General features: G+C 34.9%; 1 protein-coding gene across 1 annotated transcript in view; it reads right to left on the bottom strand.

Moving 5' to 3' along the window:
- CNGB3 (cyclic nucleotide gated channel subunit beta 3) overlaps window positions 1-18,718 on the bottom strand; it is a 245,144-nt gene that overhangs the window by 111,981 nt on the left and 114,445 nt on the right. Inside the window, exon 5 of the mRNA XM_072734362.1 lies at window positions 13,817-13,943. Coding sequence (XP_072590463.1) covers window positions 13,817-13,943 — 127 coding nt within the window. The remainder of the gene's footprint in view (window positions 1-13,816; window positions 13,944-18,718) is intronic.

Genomic DNA, 18,718 nt, shown 5'->3' with positions numbered 1-18,718 from the left:
TTAGAATGATTGCAACTGAAACCAACAATTGTAGAGAGGAAATCATCTGCATAACATCTACTTCACATATTTATACTTGCGGAGTCAGTTCAAGCATGAGGGTTCAATTTTTGTTATTGACCCCAAAGAGCTTAAAAGCACCTTAAATTGTGAATTTGCTATGAGACTTTGGAAAAGACTTGGTGGTATTTTGTGATAAAAGTAATTGTGAGATGACATGGAATCTAATCAAATATATTTAAAGAAGAAGGTGTGCAGTTACCCAAGAGAAATTAACTTTATAATATTTTAAATTTAAGAATCTGAGAATGAAGTCACAAATTTATGGGAAAAATCTTAGCTTGCCTACAGAATTATGTAATTTGGAAATCCCATTCATTCATTCATTCATTCATTCAGCATTTATCTATAAATTTAGAAGTAAACACAATGAAGCCCTTCCCCCAAGTATCTTATAACTTTCTAAAAGGGAAAGATAGAAACACACACATTTTAAAAATACAGAGTATGTCAGGTGATGATATATGCTACAAAGAAACACAAATCAGAGTAAGGTAGATAGAGAGTGAAAGGGACTGCTATTTCCTATAGTGGTTAGGGAGGCACCTCCAATAAGGTGACATTTGAGCAGAGACATTGAAAGAAGTGAGGAATAAGTTATATGGATATCTGAGAAAAGACTGTTCAGGTATAGATGAGTCACAGCGAGAGGGTAAAGTGGTGGGAGTTAGGGTCAGAGAAGCAGAGGTAGCCTGGGAGGCAGGCCAATAGGCCACAGAGGAAACTTAGGCTTTTACTCAACACCGAATAGGAAACCATTAGAGGATCTGGAGGAATAAGGGATGATTTACATTTTGATATGGTTACCTGGGCTTACTGTGTTGAATATAAACCCATAGAGGGGCAAAGAACAGACGCTAGTTGAATGGCTAGGAGGATATTGTAATAGCTAGCTGAGAGATGACAGACTAGGATAGTAGCAGTGGAGGTACTGAGGTGTAATAAAATTCTGCTTATATCCCAAAGGAAGAGCCAACAAGATTTGTTACTGAATTGGCTGTACTATATGAGAGAAAGAACAGGTGAATTTTTGGCTTGAGCAAATGGAAGAATGAAGATGCCTTATACTAAGGATGAAAGTTGCAGGAGGAACAGGTTTGGAAGATGTGAAATAAATTAAGAGTTGATTTTGAGCATGTACATTTTGACATGTCTATATAGACCCCAAAGTAGAGATATTAAGTAGGCAATTGGAATTCAAACTGGCGTTCTAGAGAGAGATTGGACTAAAGATATAAATTTGGAAGTCACCAGGGTGTCAATGTTGCTTAAAATCACTGGACTGGATAAAATCATATACTAAGGACATCGGTAGAGCAGAGAAGGGGTCTGGAGATTGAATTTGTGCTTTTCAAAGTTTAGAGGTTGGGAGATGGGAAACGAAGCCAGTGAGATAGGGCATCAGTCAGAGAAAGTATATTTGGAAAGCCAAATGAGACAGTGTTTCAAGGATGGAGTGAGGGATCAATTGTGGCTTGCTGCAGGTGGTTCAGAAAAAGTAGAATTAACAACTGGCCACTGGCTTTGGTCACTGGCTTTATAGTGTTTATAAAGGGGGCATTGTTGACTTTGCTAAACGTGGACAAAACCAGCAAAAACTTTCATAAAAGTAGATAAAAGCTGTTGGAATGAAGGAATCAAATTCTCATTACAGGTTCAGGAGAACATGGGAGGAGAAGAAGTAGAAAAAAATGAATATGGGTAACTGAGATTGCTGTAAAGGCAGGAAGAGAAATAGGACAATAGTTGGCTGCTCATGTGGAGATAAGGGAAACATTTTGTTGCTGTTATTTAAATGTGAGAAATGCTACATGTTTATGTTTATAGAAATAATCAAGCAGAAAGAAAAAAATTAGATGTTGCAGAAGAGAAAGGAAATAATTATCAGAGAGATGCCAGTGAGTAGAGGAAAAGGGATGAGCACAAAGTGGAGGAGTTGGCCTTAGATACAAATATGTTCAGCTCATCTGTTGTGATAAGAGCAAAGGCTGGATAAATGGCTACACATACAGACACTGACACCTGTTATACTTGGTGGTGGAAGCATGTGGAATTTCTCTTCTGATTGCTCTTGTTTTGTCAACTTATCCCCTTGCTGCTTTTTTCTATAAAACATAGTTGTTACTCTGTCTGCCAATGTCTTACAATAACTAGTGCTTGGCTGTACTCAAACAGTCCTGTTTCTGTGAGCTGGATGCCCAAATAAAGGCACTGGTGAACAGTTGTATATGAACAACTACATTGAAATGAATCATCAGGCTGGGTGGAAACAATTTACCTAGCTGAGAGCTGGCACACAAACTATTGCTAGACTATTACTTGTCTCAGCAGAATTAGGGTGAACATTTATTGGTATAGAATTATTAGACATTTGGGCAGCCTGGGGTGGCTCAGTGGTTTAGCGCCGCCTTCAGTCCAGGGCGTGATCCTGGAGACCGCGGATCAAGTCACACATCGGGCTCCCTACATGGAGCCTGCTTCTCCCTCTGCCTGTGTCTGCCTCTCTCTCTCTGTGTCTCTCATGAATAAATAAATAAAATCTTAAAAAAAAGAATTATTAGACATTTACTCAGTTTCATGTTTTACTACATTATATGACAAACTGTCCAGGCACTATGGGATGCTAGGAGACGATAACAATAAATAAAAACATTACCTTCCATTTAAGGAAGAACTGTCAAGCATTTCACGGCTAGTAAAGAGAGACATATTTTAAAAGATTCCTGTGTTTAAAATGTGAACAGTATTTAAGGCAAAAACTACTCATAAAGCATCCATCAGAATTGAGAAATACATACGTATTTCACTTTGTGATTCTCTTAGGAATCTACTTGAAGTAGAGTAAAACATACAATGTATTATTCACAAAGCGGTTATCCTTGCATATAATAGGTGCCAGACCCTGTGCTAAACATTTGAGATAAAATTGTTCCTCTGGCAATTGCCTCACTCTAGCAAATGAGTAATACTCCATACCTTTGTTTGCTGACTTGGGGAAACATTCAAGTTCCTTCCTTGGGAGAAGTGAGTATGGGAGAGTCTGATAAGTTTCCCCATCCTGACTCCCACAGGCCAGCTTACTTTAGCTTGCTTCTCTTACCTTACCTGCATAGCATTTTTGCTGCTTCTTGAAAAATCTATATGCTGCAAATCAATGTGCCAGTTTTGCCATTTCCCATGCCTGAAATTGTCTCTCTCTAGGTGGAAATCTCTTTTCTTTCTCCAATGACTCAACTCTTGTCTGCTGCTGTCATCTGATAGGGAGTTATCATCCCCCCAGTCTCTACTCTTTTCCCCTTCTTTTGTTCTTGTCTCTTGCTAATGCCAGTCCTAGGCAGACCAATCCCTTTCTTCTTCCCAAGGAGACAAAGATTTTAAGAAACATGGTGAGTCTTCCATTTACTTTCACAATGGGGAGCTTCCATTTTACCTATTTTAAGCTGATCTTCCAGCCTCCATCAGTCAATTAACTTTCAAATAGAATCAATCAAACCACTTTTCTAAGCTCTTGCTATTGATGCATATTTGAACTATTATGAATGCATTAAAGAGATTGGCTACAAAACATGCTAGTCACATGGAAGACTGCTTATTACATCTTGTCAGACAAAGATATATAAAACATAATACCCAAAAAAGAACTAAAATCCAAAAATTAACAATAAAAACAATACTTGAAAGAAATGCAATAAAGTTGTTGAGGACAAAAATATTCTTACAGTTTTGATTCTATCCTCTATAAGTGCTTTACATTGGGAACAGCATTAATGAATGTTTTTCTTATAGACCACACCTCTAATTCTATTATGGAATTATATTTTTTTAACAGTGAACTTGTTTAGACCAGCCTATTATTTCAAGGCAGAGATGGTAAACTGATGACCTACAGCTGTGTTTTTATGGCCTACAGTTCAAAAGAATTTCAATTTATTTTGGTAGTATTCAAGATATGGACTTCTGGAATTTGAAGTTTTCCTGAAAAAGAAATCAGATGATACTGGCATCACTGGATCCACTTTTCCATATGGCAATGCTTGGATTGGCTCTTTGCAATAAGGAAGAAACTCTAGGTTTACCCGAGCTCACTTCACTATCCCCTTCTCTTCTATCTCTTTTATCATTAGGCTTGCCCTGTAGTTTCCATATTTATAGTATCTTTATTAATGGGTCTTGCTTGCTTCATAGTAATCAGAATTTGTCCACCTGTATATTTTCAAAAATTTTAATCAATGTATCAAACATTTTGTAGTTCCTTTCATTTTGCTAGGTAAACATGAAGACACATTTTTAAAAAGTCGTAACTTAGGTATCATAAAAAATATAAAATCATCTAATTTCCTTCTTTCTATGCCAAGAGGAAGAAAGTAGACATAAGTTTTATCTGCTTTGGTTTTCTATGGCAACAGGTAACAACTGATTTGTTGTCTCTCCATGATAAATAGTGAAACAATTTAAAAAAGGACCACAAACTGTGTCTGTAGGCTTGTTTCTCTCTCAAGGCTATTAGGCATACTCACAAAATTTTTGTCTTTGGTCTGCTGACTCACGTCTAACCACCTACCAGTAAATTACTCTTGCTGTTTCTGATACTAGCCTGCATCTTGGTATACCACATCTCATTTCTGGAAGCATTATTAATGACTTTAGAGTAGAAAGCACAGATGAAAGGTCTGGCAAGTAATTTTCCACCAAATATACATTTATATTTATTTGAAAAATATATGCATAATACATGAATATTATTTATAATATATGCCTATATTATACACTGCTGATAATTACTTTTTTTTTTGAGTAAAAGATGGACCTTTTGATTGCACCATATTGAGTATCAGGATCACTGTTTTACTCCTGGGATTATATGATATATTGATTTACTCTATGCTATTAATTAAATACATTGTACTTCTGATATTAAATTTTGGGAAGAGGAAAATGAAATTGTGGTAGTGACATATCACAAAGATATCAAGTTGATTGAGCCGTTATAATCTTAAAGTATGCAAAGTATGCAAAACAAAATTTAAATGCCTGCCATCAATCTCAAAATAAAATGATTAATTCTCTCAGAAAGTAGCACTGAGAATTTTCATATCTGGATATTCTGATTTTTTTTCTTTTACTTGTGATTTTATTAATGCAAATTCTTTTCTTTTAATGTAGTCAAAGTTATTAAGCTCTTTTATTGCTTCTAAATTTTTAATCTTAGGACTTAATGTATGTTTCCACATTATAGAGAAATTTATAAATTTTTTTGCCTAGTACTTGTATGGTTTAATTATTTTACATTTAAATCTCTGATCTGTTGAGAATTTACCCTCGTGTGTAGCATGAGGGACAGGTCCAATTTTAGTTTTTTTTTTTCCATAGGGCTATCCAGTTACTCTAATATCATTTATTTAAATCTACCATTTTTGTACTGATTTTAGATGCTGACTTTATTAGATACTACATTTAAACATGCAGTTAGATCTATTTGTATCTTTTATGTTCTATTGGTTTATCTATTCATGTGTCAATACCACACTTTATTTTAAATTACAGAAGTTTTAAATAGGTTTTAGTATCTAGTAGGACTAATACTACCTCCAATACTATTATTTTTCAGGTTTTCCTGGCCATTTTTGTTTATTCTTTCAAGTGAACTTTATAATTAAATTTTCTAGTTAAAAAAATAAGGAAAGAGGAAAAAGCCTAAAACAGAAAAGCAAAACAAAAATACTTGACAGTTTATTATTCTACAAGTTTGATATGCAGTATTTTCTTTTTTTTTTTTTTAAAGATTTTATTTATTTATTCATGAGAGACAAAGAGAGAGAGAGGCAGAGACATAGGCAGAGGGAGAAGCAGGCTCCCTGCAGGGAGCACAATACAGGACTTGATCCTGGGTCTCCAGGATCACACCCTGGGCCAAAGGCAGCGCTTAACCACTGAGCCACCTGGGCTGTCCATATGCAGTATTTTCATTGTTGTTCCTAAGTATTTTTTTAAAAAGATTTTATTTATTTATTCATTAGAGACAGAGAGAGAGAGAGAGAGAGAGAGAGAGAGAGAGAGGCAGAGACACAGGCAGAGGGAGGAGCAGGCTCCATGCAAGGAGCCTGACATGGGACTCAATCTGGGCCAAAGGCAGGCACTAAACCACTGAGCCACCAAGAGATCCCCTCCTAAGTATTTTTTTAAAGATTTATTAATGTAATTTGGAAGGGGAGGGGCAGCAGGAGAGGGAAAGTCTTAAGCAGACTCGGGCTGAGTGTGGAGCCCATTGCAGGGTTCCATCTCACAACCCTGAGATCATCCTGAGCCAAAATGAAGTTGGTCACTTAACTGACTGTGCTACCTAGGCGCTCCATTTCTGAGTATTTTCTTATTTCACTCATGACTTACTTGTTGACACAGAGGTCACTTAAAAGTGTGTTTTAAATTTTAATTATGTGGGATTTTTCTCCAAATTTTAGTTTTTTAAAAAATTAATTTCTGATTTCATTGCCATGTGGTTAGAAAATATACTCAATATGACATAAAATCTTTAAAATTTGTTGAGGTCTATTTCATATTCTAGTGAAATGCTTCTCTATCCTGGATATATATTAGAATCACCTGAGGAGGTTTTCAGACATCCTAATGCTTGAGACTCACTCCAGACCAATGAAATCAGAATTACTGGGGGTAGAATGCAAACGTTTGTATTTTTAAAAAGCTCCTGGGAGATTTAACAGTGTACCTTGGCATAGTAAATCATGAATTTTTGTAGTGTTCTATGTAGGCGTGATGCAACTGTGTATTTTTCAGTTACTGAAGAAATGCAGTTACTGCAGAATGGATGTAAGGGTTCTTCAAGTGTCCTTTAGGTTTAATTTGTTAATTGTGTTTTTCAAAGATAGTATATCTTTAATGACTTTTATAATATTTGCTCTATTAAATAAACAAAGAGAAGTATTTTAAAATCACTCTCTCTAGGAGTGTTGGATTATCAATTTCATTTTGTAACTGGCAGAATTGCCTGTGTGCTTTCTCTCTCATCTACACTTTGGTAAATTTAGCATATGGAGATTAAATACTTTGATGTAATTAATACAGGGATTTTCGAAGACATTTTAACATATATATTTAATTAAGAGGTTCTAAAATTAGTCAAACTCTTCATTCTTTTTTATGCCAATCACCTCACTGTAGAGGGTATAGTTAACTGTATCTCATTTTTTTCACCCCCAATTTAGACATTATTGTGATTATCTTACGGTATAATTTTTTTTTCCATTTATCTATATGTTTACATTTTCTTAGCTCACTTTTTGAATCTCTATGCTGGATTGTTTATTTTCAATCAATAGCATTTCTGTTCCTTTTTACACTTTCCCATGTTACTAACAGTGGCTGAAAGCCTGAGAACCTTATTTTTGAAAAATCCCTTGTCAGGAGGGTTCTGATTTAGATTCTACCAATGAGAGACATTTGTAGGAGATTTGGAAGTTGAAAGGAAAGCACAATTCAGTTTTTATCTGGCAGAAAACTAGAGCATACTTCTTCAAAAGGAGCAGCTGCTTCTTGAACCTTTTTCAGACTCCATTTCTCCAGTTTTCGATTTATGGGGCAACTGTGGCTTTGGGAACTACATCCTGCATTTACTTAATTTCTGGGTTGCAATTTCCACCTTTGAACTTTGCTTTCTTTCCCACCCTTTCTTACAACAATTTTCACACTACCACATTCCTTGTATTTAATTTATTTATTCTTGAAATGTTTAGAATAAAAACTCTTTTTTCCTGACTGATCCCTGACTAATACAATTTGAGTCTTTCCTTCTCACTTCCTACTTTTAGGGATTATGTTTTTCACTTCTAGATGTTCTGCTTAGTTCATTTGCAAAAATGCCTTGTCTTTTCTGACAATTTCTTTTTCCCTAGCCTTATTTTTAATATTCTCTTTCATTTCTTTAAATATATTTAATATACTTATTTTTAAAAGATTTCTTTGAGAGAGAGAAAGAGAGAGAGAAAGGAGCAGAGAGAGAGAATCCCCAAACAGACTTCTTGCTGAGTGCAGAGCCTGATTGATTCAGGCAGCTCAGTCTCACAACCCATGAGATCATGACCTGAGCTGAAACCAAGAGTGGGATGTTCAACTAATTGAGCCACCCAGGCACCCCAATATGTTTATTTTATGTGCTGTTTTTGATCATTTTACCAACTGAAGATATTGAGAGCCTAATGTTGAAGCTTATTGTTTCTGCTGTATTGTTCACAATGATTTATTTCCTCATATGTTTAGTAATTTTTTATTGTGAATTCATGTTCATCAGAACTTATATCTATAGATACTTTGAGACATGGTTTTAAAGACTGTTTCCTTCCAAATTTTGTTGTTTTTGGCAGTTTGAGTTCTCAAACCTAATCATTTATTTTATTTTAGCCTCAATCTTTTTTTCCAGGATACAGATGTTCTAGGAATTCTGGTTCCAGATCTATTTGAATAATGCTTATGGCTAAGAATTTTTTTCTTTCCTTTCCTTACTTTCTCTTTCCTTTCCTTTTGTCCTCTCCCTCCCTTCTCTCTTCTCCTCTTCTTTTCTCCCTCCTTTCCTCTCCCCATTTCAAATTTCTTTCCCTTTTCTCCACTCAGAGCCAGGACAAAGACAAGTATTATTTTCACTATTTCTCTCTAGAGGATAGTTTAACTTCTAGAAAATTATCCTTTAGAATCCCAGTTTTATGGAGGAGGCTCCAACCTGTCGTCATATGTAGTTTAACTCCAGATTTTGTCTCATCGATCACACATTTTAACTCATATCTAGGCCATAAAAGTTTAGAATAAATTCTGAGAGCAAACACCAATTCATGAAACTTTCTAACAATAGAATTTATTTTCTACCAGCTCAGGCATGCATTCAAATGTAGGTTTCATATTTTATCTAGTATTTTAAATTACATTCTCCCCAAAGAATTTTCTATAAATGTTTAGTCTGCCATATTGCTAGTAATAGCAGTTAGCAATCATTATTAAAAGTGATGGCATTATTAAAAACAGATGCCTAAAAAAATATAAATAAATAAAAAATAAAAACAGATGCCTATCTGTTGTTAAAAGTATTTGCAATGCCTAATTATAAAGGTATTGTTTGCCACAGAGGAAAATTTTAATTTGGGGCTAAAAGTAATAGTGCATCATTTTTATTATGCATTACATAAAATTGGTAAATATGTAACTGATTTCCTTTTTTTTTTTTTACAAGCTTTTAAATTATTCAAGTATAAATTGTATTTTATTTTGGTAAACTTGATAGCTGACATTCCTTTTCTACTTCAACTATAAAATCACATATGGATTTTTAAGCATCTTTACTGCAGTGTTTCTTGCTTTTTCTAGCTACAAGACAATAAACGGCAGTGTTTATGAGTGCTGATAAGATTCTGAATTCTATTCTGTCCTCATTGTTCCTGCTGTGAAATGATTGCCTATTTTAAAACCACCCAAATAGAGACTGATTGCTATTATGAACAAAGAAGACTATTCATAGAAATAACCTTCCTTCTTGGCATTACGGGTAGCAATGGTGATGAAAAGTCATATACTATACTGTAAAAGTCAGTCTTGCAGTGCACCCCAGTCACGGGCACTGAACGTTTCACTCACTTGCTTGTTCATCATTTAACCACTTAACCTATCAGCCATTCAACTCTGTCTCCTTTTCCAGACATAGCTATTTGATGTTTCCAGGCAAAACACATCTTCTTTTGCTTGCTATTCATTAGTGTCCATCAAAATATACTTTTTTATATTAAAAAATAAGAATGTGCTGAGATGGAATGCCAGAAACAGGCTGTTTTTCTTGGTAATGGACAAATAGCATCAATGGGACCTTCCAGGGGTGAACCCCATGTCTTTCAGAAGCTAAATGATTCATCTGACAAGATAATGAATTGGTTGTTTTTTTCAGGGAAGATTTGCAAAGAATTTCTTATCCCTGGATAGACAATTTAGAAAATGTGAAAGGATATAAAAAGGAAGGATAAAGAAAGAAAGCTAGTTTAATACAAATGGATTCCAGTCAGAACTGTGGACATGTAATACTTGGATATCTTGAGAAATATCTCCTCCTGGGCTGACATGTATTTAAGATAAATATTATTACTATGGCTAGAAAATTAGTTTTAGGCTTTATTTTTAATCTTATTGAAGGCTGGATGAAAAAAATCACATAAATGATTTTTATTTTATGAATTTACATCTTTTAATAATAACATAAACTTTACTCAACTTTTTATGTTTATATAAATAGCTAAATAGACATGATATCTGAATTTGGCTTAAACATATATCTATACTCTTTTATCCTTACAAAACAGTATCTGAGACCCTTGTCACAAGGGAACATTCCAAAGACTCTATGTTAAAGAGTTTGGGGCTGGGTTGGCTGATATCTTAGTTCAGGCTGCTGTAACAAAGCATTATGGACTGGGTGGTATATAAACAACAGAAATCTATTTCTTACAAATCTGGGGACTGGAAGTCCATGATCAGCTTGCCAGCATAGTTGGGTTATGTTTAGAAACCTTTTCCAGTTTGCAGGCTGGTGGTATATGACCTCTTCTTGCCCTCAAACTCAAACTGCAACATTGGTTCTCCCTGGGTCTGAAGTCTGCCAGCTTTTGGACTGGAATTACCCCAGCAGTTCTGGTTCTTAGGCCTTCATCCTCAGACTAGAAATACACCCTTGCCTTTCTTGGGCCTCTAGCTTTGCTGACTGAAGGTATTGGGACTTCTCAGCCTCTATAATCACGCAATCCAATTCTTTACAATAAATCTGTTATATAATATATCTACAGATAAGACTATATATACTAGAGTATGTATATATATATATAACAGTATATATAGTTATATATAACTATATATATATAACTAACCAAGAGAAGTGTATATATATATATATATACTGTATATGTATATACTGTGTATATATATATACTGTTATATATATATACTGTGTGTGTATATATATATATATATACACACACACATATATATACTGTTAGTTCTCTTGGTATCCACCTCTGCCCATCTTCTGAATGTGACAGAAATTAAAGGTGTAATCAATAATATCAAACTGCACTTCACACACGGAGACAGCAAAATCCACAACATTCATTCTCCTCAATATTTATTGATCAGCCTAGACACATAATCCCTATTCAATATAGGGCTTAAGGCAGAAGATAATGTAAATGCACTTAGTGCAAGAAATCTACTTTTAAATTTTATTAATAATCTGACTTCTTGCAAATTCAAAAAACTGAGGTGAGAAGCAGCCACTCATAAGCATCTATTGCCTGCAATCAATCAAATAAATCCTTAATATTTCTCTAGGAAAAAAACCTTTTTAAACCTCACTTGCTCAAGGTTAAATTTGTTGATTCTTAATAACTGCAAATACCAAAGTGATCTTCACTCGTTGAGAATATCGTGAAATTACTTTTAGTTGGAAGTTATTTGATTATTGACATTTTTTAGTGATGTATAAAACCCCTGCTGTCTAGGATTCTAGATGTAGTACTACTGATGCTTATGAAATCAAAATAGGAAGGCTTTGGTAAGTTGTACATGGTATTTGGGATATCAGGATTCCCATATTAGTCAAAAGTGACACTGGTACGTCTAGTGACCCTTTAAAGTTGCTCTGTCAAAGGTAGCTGAATTTCATTCATTCCTGAGGAAAAGTGGCCAGCTATCTAACATTCAAGTAAGAGTTTTAAGCCAACTTGGATTTACTCCATTTGTCAATAATTCTCAAGCCACTTTGCTGCCTAGATTGCAGAAAGGATAATCAATTATTCCAGAGATAATCAATTCATAGGTACAAGAGACTGAAATAGGGCCAGTGTGACTGGAGTAGAGGGATAGGAAGGTAGGGGATGAGATAGACTGGGCATGGTCTTAGAGTTCATGTCAAGGAGTTTTACGTTTTTGAGATAGGTTGAGTGACTCACTTCTGGGTAATTGAAAATTTTCCATTTTCATATTTCAGAAGAGTATAATACTGAGAATGGATTTGGGTTAAAAGGGATATATCCCTAGAATGTTAGCTATGGCTTCCACTTCAGTCCTTTGAAAACATACCTATCACCATAGGTTATTACAAAAAATTAAACATACTAATAACTAAAATAAATGGCAGAAGTAGAGATTGGTTCAGAAGGTTAAGCTGTTGATTAAAATAAATGTATTGATGGGAGGGAGGAAAAAGTTCCACTGAGGAATTTGAGTCTTGCGCAGTCCAATCTTGGCAGACCTGACCCTATTAATATAGGCAAACTAATTAACCTCCTTGTGCCTTGGCTGCTTATCTGTAGAGTGAAGATAATAATGACCCACTAAAAGAACTGCAAATAATTCTATAAATACCAACATAAAAATAATATAATTACTTGGCCTAGATGTAAGACTTTAGTTTTTATCCCAGAGTTTATACATCTTTCTGCCTAAATAATGTCAGGTTCAATTTTTGTCAGTTTTTTTTATGTGTATGCATGTGGTAGAGTGAGCTTGTGTTTAATTTCATATATAGCCAAATTTGTATTTACTGAAAATGCACTTTCTCTTTCTGATGCTTATTGTTCGGTCTGCAATACGCCGGGTCCTAGATTATCACTCTAACTCCTATTGGCAGCACATGGTTTAACACAGTGGAGGAAATGCTGAGAAAGAAGTGGGCATGTAGAATTGGGGGGAGGAATAGATATTTCTAATTTCTATTTAAACGATAACTCTTCTTGCCTGTTAAATAAGACTATGCTTTTATTGTTTCATAAGCCTATTGCAATTATATTAACTATAATTAAGCAATTCAAATTGGATCAGCAGGCACATAATAGCATGCCAAGAAGTAACAAAATGAAGGGGCTCCTTAGTTGTGTTTTATTGTAGATTCACTGATTCACATTGAAATTGTCATCTCTTTTGTGATATTTCCAATAATTTTGTAGGAAGTATTTATAAAACTGTATTCCTTTAGTGGAATAAAGATTACCTGTTTCTGTAATTATTCTTGGTTATCACGCCACACTTTCTTAAGCAGATGAAAGGAAATAATAATTAAGCAATAAAAAAATTTGCAGAATTGGAATGACTGTTTCTTTGTGAACTCAGAACAATCATATATTCTCTTCAATTTCTTCTTTTTAAAATTCATGCCTAGTAAATATGTAGACTGTTTCTTTTTTTTAAAGATTTTATTTATTTATTCATGAGAGACACACAGGGAGAGAGGCAGAGAGACATAGGCAGAGGGAGAAGCAGGCTCCTTGCTGGGAACCTGATGTAGGACTCAATCCCAGGATGAGGGAGAAGCAAGCTTCATGCAGGAAGCCTGATATGGGACTCAAACCTGGTACTCTGAGATCACGCCCTAAGCCGAAGTCAGACACTCAACCACTGAGCCACTCAGGTGTCCCATGTAGGCTGTTCCCACAATGATATTAATGATTCAGACTCAGATGTGTGACTTCCATGTTTTTGTTGGTGTGATTTGGCCTATAGCCAAATGGCTGCTTAGAAATCCTGATTAATAGCCAGGGGTAGGTAGCAACGGACAGTGAAATGGACAGAAACAACCTTGAAGTTCCAGCCAGTTCCCCTATGCTATGTGACTATTGTCTTGCCCTTTGCTCAGCTAAAGTGGGGGAATAGGTGTTTGAATTCTTCAATGTAGCCTGAGCAATATTCCTAACATGTATTATATGTTTTGTTGAATTCTCACCTGACTAGGCCTTCTTTCCCAGTTTCCATTTCTTTCTGCTCTGGCATTGCCCCCTTTGATTCTGTTGGATGTTGATGGTTGGGATTTGTCGTCAGGTCTCTGAGCGAATTTTTCTCGGAGATTTTATCTATGAAAAGGAAACAACATATATGACATGTCATATATGACAGAAGAATATATGCCACTCCTGATAAGCTATATTGGACAGCATAAATTACAGAGATGCTGCTTGTTTCTACAAAACAGTCTTAGGAATGTTTCCCCTGGGTTATTGCTAAACAAAGTAGGACCTTATACAAGAGAAGTTAACTTCAGGCTAATGAAAAATATACTTAAAGTTTGTATATTATGTAATAACAAGTTCATATAGTATATTTCTTTTTGAAATTGCAAAGCTGAGATTAATAAGGCATAATCATTCAAAAGGTATTTCAGTTCTGCTAAAGCATTATTCATAATTTGTGGCTGAAACTGAAGCCTCATAAAATTCAGAAAAATAAAATAGGCAGAAGTGATGTCATTGACATTATTGTAGAATTTTGCACTCTAATTTTTTAATGAAACCAAATCTTTGTTTTTGGTTTCATCATCCTTAGCTATGACATCTTTTCTGAATAAGCAATGCAAACTAATGTACTAGCTTCAGTTTCCATCCAAAAATTAAAACTTTCCCTTCAAGCCCACAAATACATTTTCCAATTAATAGAGTTTAAATTGTAGCATACCAAGAGAATAATTAATTCACTGGTAAATATTTGGGTTATAGAGAAGATTTTAATGAAAGTAAATGACTTAATATAAAAAGAATATATAGGAGGAGTAAATAAATAGAACGAAAAAAATTTAATGGTTTTTCAGTGTCCACAGCTTCTAATTTATTTTTAATTAAATGCACTGTGCTTAAAAATTAGAATCAATGCTCAAATCATAACTTTTATTTTTTTGTAATATATTATAATTGGACAAACTGAAGCCAATCCAGTTTTGAAAATCTGGATTCACAAAATGATAAATCATGGGGCAATCACTTTCACAAACGTTTTCACCATATAAGCCCTTTAATATGAAAATTCGTATGATCTATCTAAAATCTTCCACCGTACAAAACTTTTCAGGAACATGTTTCAGGAATAAAGGGAATCATAAAATGGACTTACTACTTAAAGTTTTAAAAAGTTTATGACTAAGAAAGCTTAAACCTCTGAATTTCCCAAAACAAGTTTCTTCATTATGTATCTCCTACCTAAATTTACTTTGGAATCATAGTAGTTTTGGTTAGAAGATAGAAACCTTAGTAGTATGTTTAAATGAGAAATCCCTGAATTCCTAACTTTACTTAAGATACAAAGGACTGTTACTGTAATCGTGTCCTTGGAGTCTATGTCTAAAGACTATTTTCCAGATGAAATGTTTCCGCATGTATGGAATCTTACTGAGAGTGCAAGATAGGTTCCTTTTTATACAAGCATGTGTGGTATACTAGGAGCTTATCAGTATTGAACAGATTTCAGAGTAAAAAAATTGCACTTTCAATATATCATTTTGTACTAAGAGGCTTTTGGTCGAAATAAAAGAGAAGGATCTATTTTCCCTATGTACTTGGATCAAGCCATATCTTCCCATTTCTCTTCAACCAAAAATAGCGTTTTTCAGATCTCTAACATTATATCACGTATTGCTGCCTAGGAAAGTGACAGCCAAATCTTTTTCCTATATCCACAAACACTAGAGTAATTACTGTAAGATATTTTAGAGCAGAGTTCTTAACCTCTGGCCACAGATACTTAGTGCACTCATGGATTGAAACTTTTGAGACTGTATGTTGCTAAACGCATTTTTTACATGGAAGGATATAAGGTTAACATGAACTCCTCAAAGAAGTCTGGGCCAAAAAAGGGTTATGAACCATTGTGTTCATATATTTTTCTAGGAGCACTTGTGCCCCTCCCCCCAAATTAGTACTGAACTAGAGCATGAGATATAAACAAAAGAATCATTAAAAAATCCCTCCTGGATATAAAACATGCAGGATCTGTAAAATAGAGTATTTCTTAAGAAGTTTTTATTGACTATTTCTTATACAGGCACATAAATATAAGCTACATCACATACTTCCATTACTCATTCAAGCTATAGCGTATGTATTACACTTACAGTACTACTTTTCTGCTAGTATCAATTAAATGACTGACCGTTCTGTAACAGTTCTTTTCTTCCCTTCTAACAGAGAATTTCTGTAGAATTTCTGTTTCTCATCATAACATTTGGATTAAACTAACTCTGAGTAGATCCTTGTACCTTACCGGATCTTTTCTAGACATTATCAACCCCTTCTAAAATGACACTGCCTCTAGTATGGCAAGTCTGGGCTATTTAGAAATTAATTCCAACCTAATTGGCATTGTGGATAAACATTTTAATTACAAAATTAATCCTTAATTACAGCTTGTTGATGAAGATGAGAAACCAGTTACTGCCCATTCTTGGATGCAAAGCAGAGCAACTTTAAACATACTCATGAGAACTTAAAACAAAAGGATCCCTGTCAGCTATGTTCAATGTGGGTGTCTTTTTAACCATGCAGCATGTTATTTGTTTGTGGGAACAGATGGTCAGATTGTTTGCATCATCCTCATCACGAAAGAAATCTAAAATACACAGCAAATCTTGGTCTGGCATCTGGGTGAAATTCTGTCAACCTCACATTGTAGTTTTCCCCAGATTCACACATGGACAGCAGGATCCTCTCTTTTGTAGCTGCCCAAATGAATAGTGCAAGTCTTTTTTGCCAACTGTGCTCTTTGCACATTGGGTAGCAATTGACAGATCTCATCAGTACACTTAGTCAAATTCTGCCCTGGGATGTATGCCCATGGCAGATAGTAAAATCTGAAGTCAAAGTGTTCTGATATGGTTGCTTTTATTGAATGTGCAAGAATGAGTACTGAATTTGTCCTCTACACACCTGGCTGATTCTGTCTTTGGCCTGGCAGCATCTTACTCTGGGCCTCTGTAATACACTTTCAAACTGCTTGGCCCCCTTGTAGCAGCAGGTTCTGGAGACCTGTGCAGGTGTGAAACATCTGCTTCCATCTTCAAGTGAGGAAATAAGTGATGCAGAAAGCCATTAACCTTCCACATTTTATCAGTGGCACTAAATAATTGCTGGGAAAGGAGGAATCCAAAGAACCTAATTTGGGAATAAGGTTGTGAATTAGACAGGTGTTGATTCAGTTGGCTTTTTTGGGATGGATATAGAAAGGAAAAGATTTAAAAATGCTTTCATTTGTAGGTTTGATGTGGGGGATGATATCACTTGGTTGAATTTTTAACTCTCAGAAACACCAAATACATTGTGGGTTCTGTCTCAAAACCAAATCTCCTTTTACTAGACGCCAACAGTAATAGAGTAATTAGATGTTAGGTGAAGTAACAAAAAACTAAGTCTTACTATTCTGATTATATGCATAAGTGATACTATCATTTCCATCTTAATGAATGAACATTTGGAATAAAATAATAAATAATACAGTTTTAAGAAGTGTATAATTTATGATTATTCTCTGGTACTCAAGATTGTATTTTTGACTCAGCCTGTATTTAATTTTGTAGTTACTAGAATATGTAGTGTTCTTACAATAATTTTAATTGTAACATTTGACCATACTTGAAATTTTATTATATCTTTGTGGACTGTCAAATGACATGGAGGAAACTGACAAACATATAGCAATGAATAATAAAATGGAGCCTAAAGGAGTGTTCTAAAATGTCACAGAACTTGAGAAAAATGTAGTATTTATATTATAAATGCTCATGTAATCTATAAAAAATCCAGAGGAGAAGGAATCAGAGTAGGTAAGAGTTCTGGAAACCATCTCATAAGGAATGGTTAAGGAATTTAGGGTCTCTAGCTAAAGTACTGAGGATCAACTAGTGACCTAGCAGTTATTTCAGATTCTTTGAAGCGGTGTTGCATAGAAGAGAAAAGACTTATTTCATATATACCAGAAGGCAGAAGAAAGATCCATCAATGGGATTACAAAATAGAAAAACAAAATTCTAAACATTCTAACAAATAACTTGTCTAATAGTGAAACAAATGACTTTATGAGGCAGTGAAAGCCCGGTTGCTAGAGGTATAAGGCAGAAGCTGGAGCCTGCATGAAGGGAGGTAAAATGGGGTCCTGGCATTGAGTTAGAGGTTACAAGTCCTCTAGTCAGCTTTAATGTGCCAGAAAGTCCTGAAGGGATTTTTATATTTATATTTACATCATTACAAATAAATGAATAAATCAACAAACAAAAAAGATCCATCTAAGGTAGCTTTGGTACTGTATCAGGATGAGGGACCCTGTCTTCTCTCAATGTCATGCTTAGTTTCAGGTGCTTTTGTACTGGGATTAATTCATCTAGAAAATACATCTTTTCACAGGAATTAAGGAGTGTGGTGAGTTACTGGTACTGGGTACTAAACAGAACTCTAATCCTTACATCACTAATTTTCTGGGTTACTCTGGGTAAGTTGGTTTTCTTTCTTTTTTTTTTTTTTAAATTTTATTTTATTTATTTATGATAGGCACACAGTGAGAGAGAGAGAGAGAGGCAGAGACACAGCCAGAGGGAGAAGCAGGCTCCATGCACCGGGAGCCTGACGTGGGATTCGATCCCGAGTCTCCAGGATCGCGCCCTGGGCCAAAGGCAGGCGCCAAACCGCTGCGCCACCCAGGGATCCCAGTTGGTTTTCTATAACAGTTTCCTTATCCATAAAATGAGAAATACTTTTGTCATGGAGATTTCTGTGAGGATTAGATAAAGACTCCATTCAAGAAAAATGCAATATAACACAAAGTGTTCCACTAGCCTGACTAGGGTAAATTATCTTTTTTTTTTTTTTTTAAT

The sequence above is a fragment of the Vulpes vulpes genome, chromosome 13 (assembly GCF_048418805.1).
Source record: "Vulpes vulpes isolate BD-2025 chromosome 13, VulVul3, whole genome shotgun sequence".
NCBI classification, from domain to species: Eukaryota; Metazoa; Chordata; class Mammalia; order Carnivora; family Canidae; genus Vulpes; species Vulpes vulpes.
This window is presented reverse-complemented; position numbering and strand designations above follow the sequence as displayed.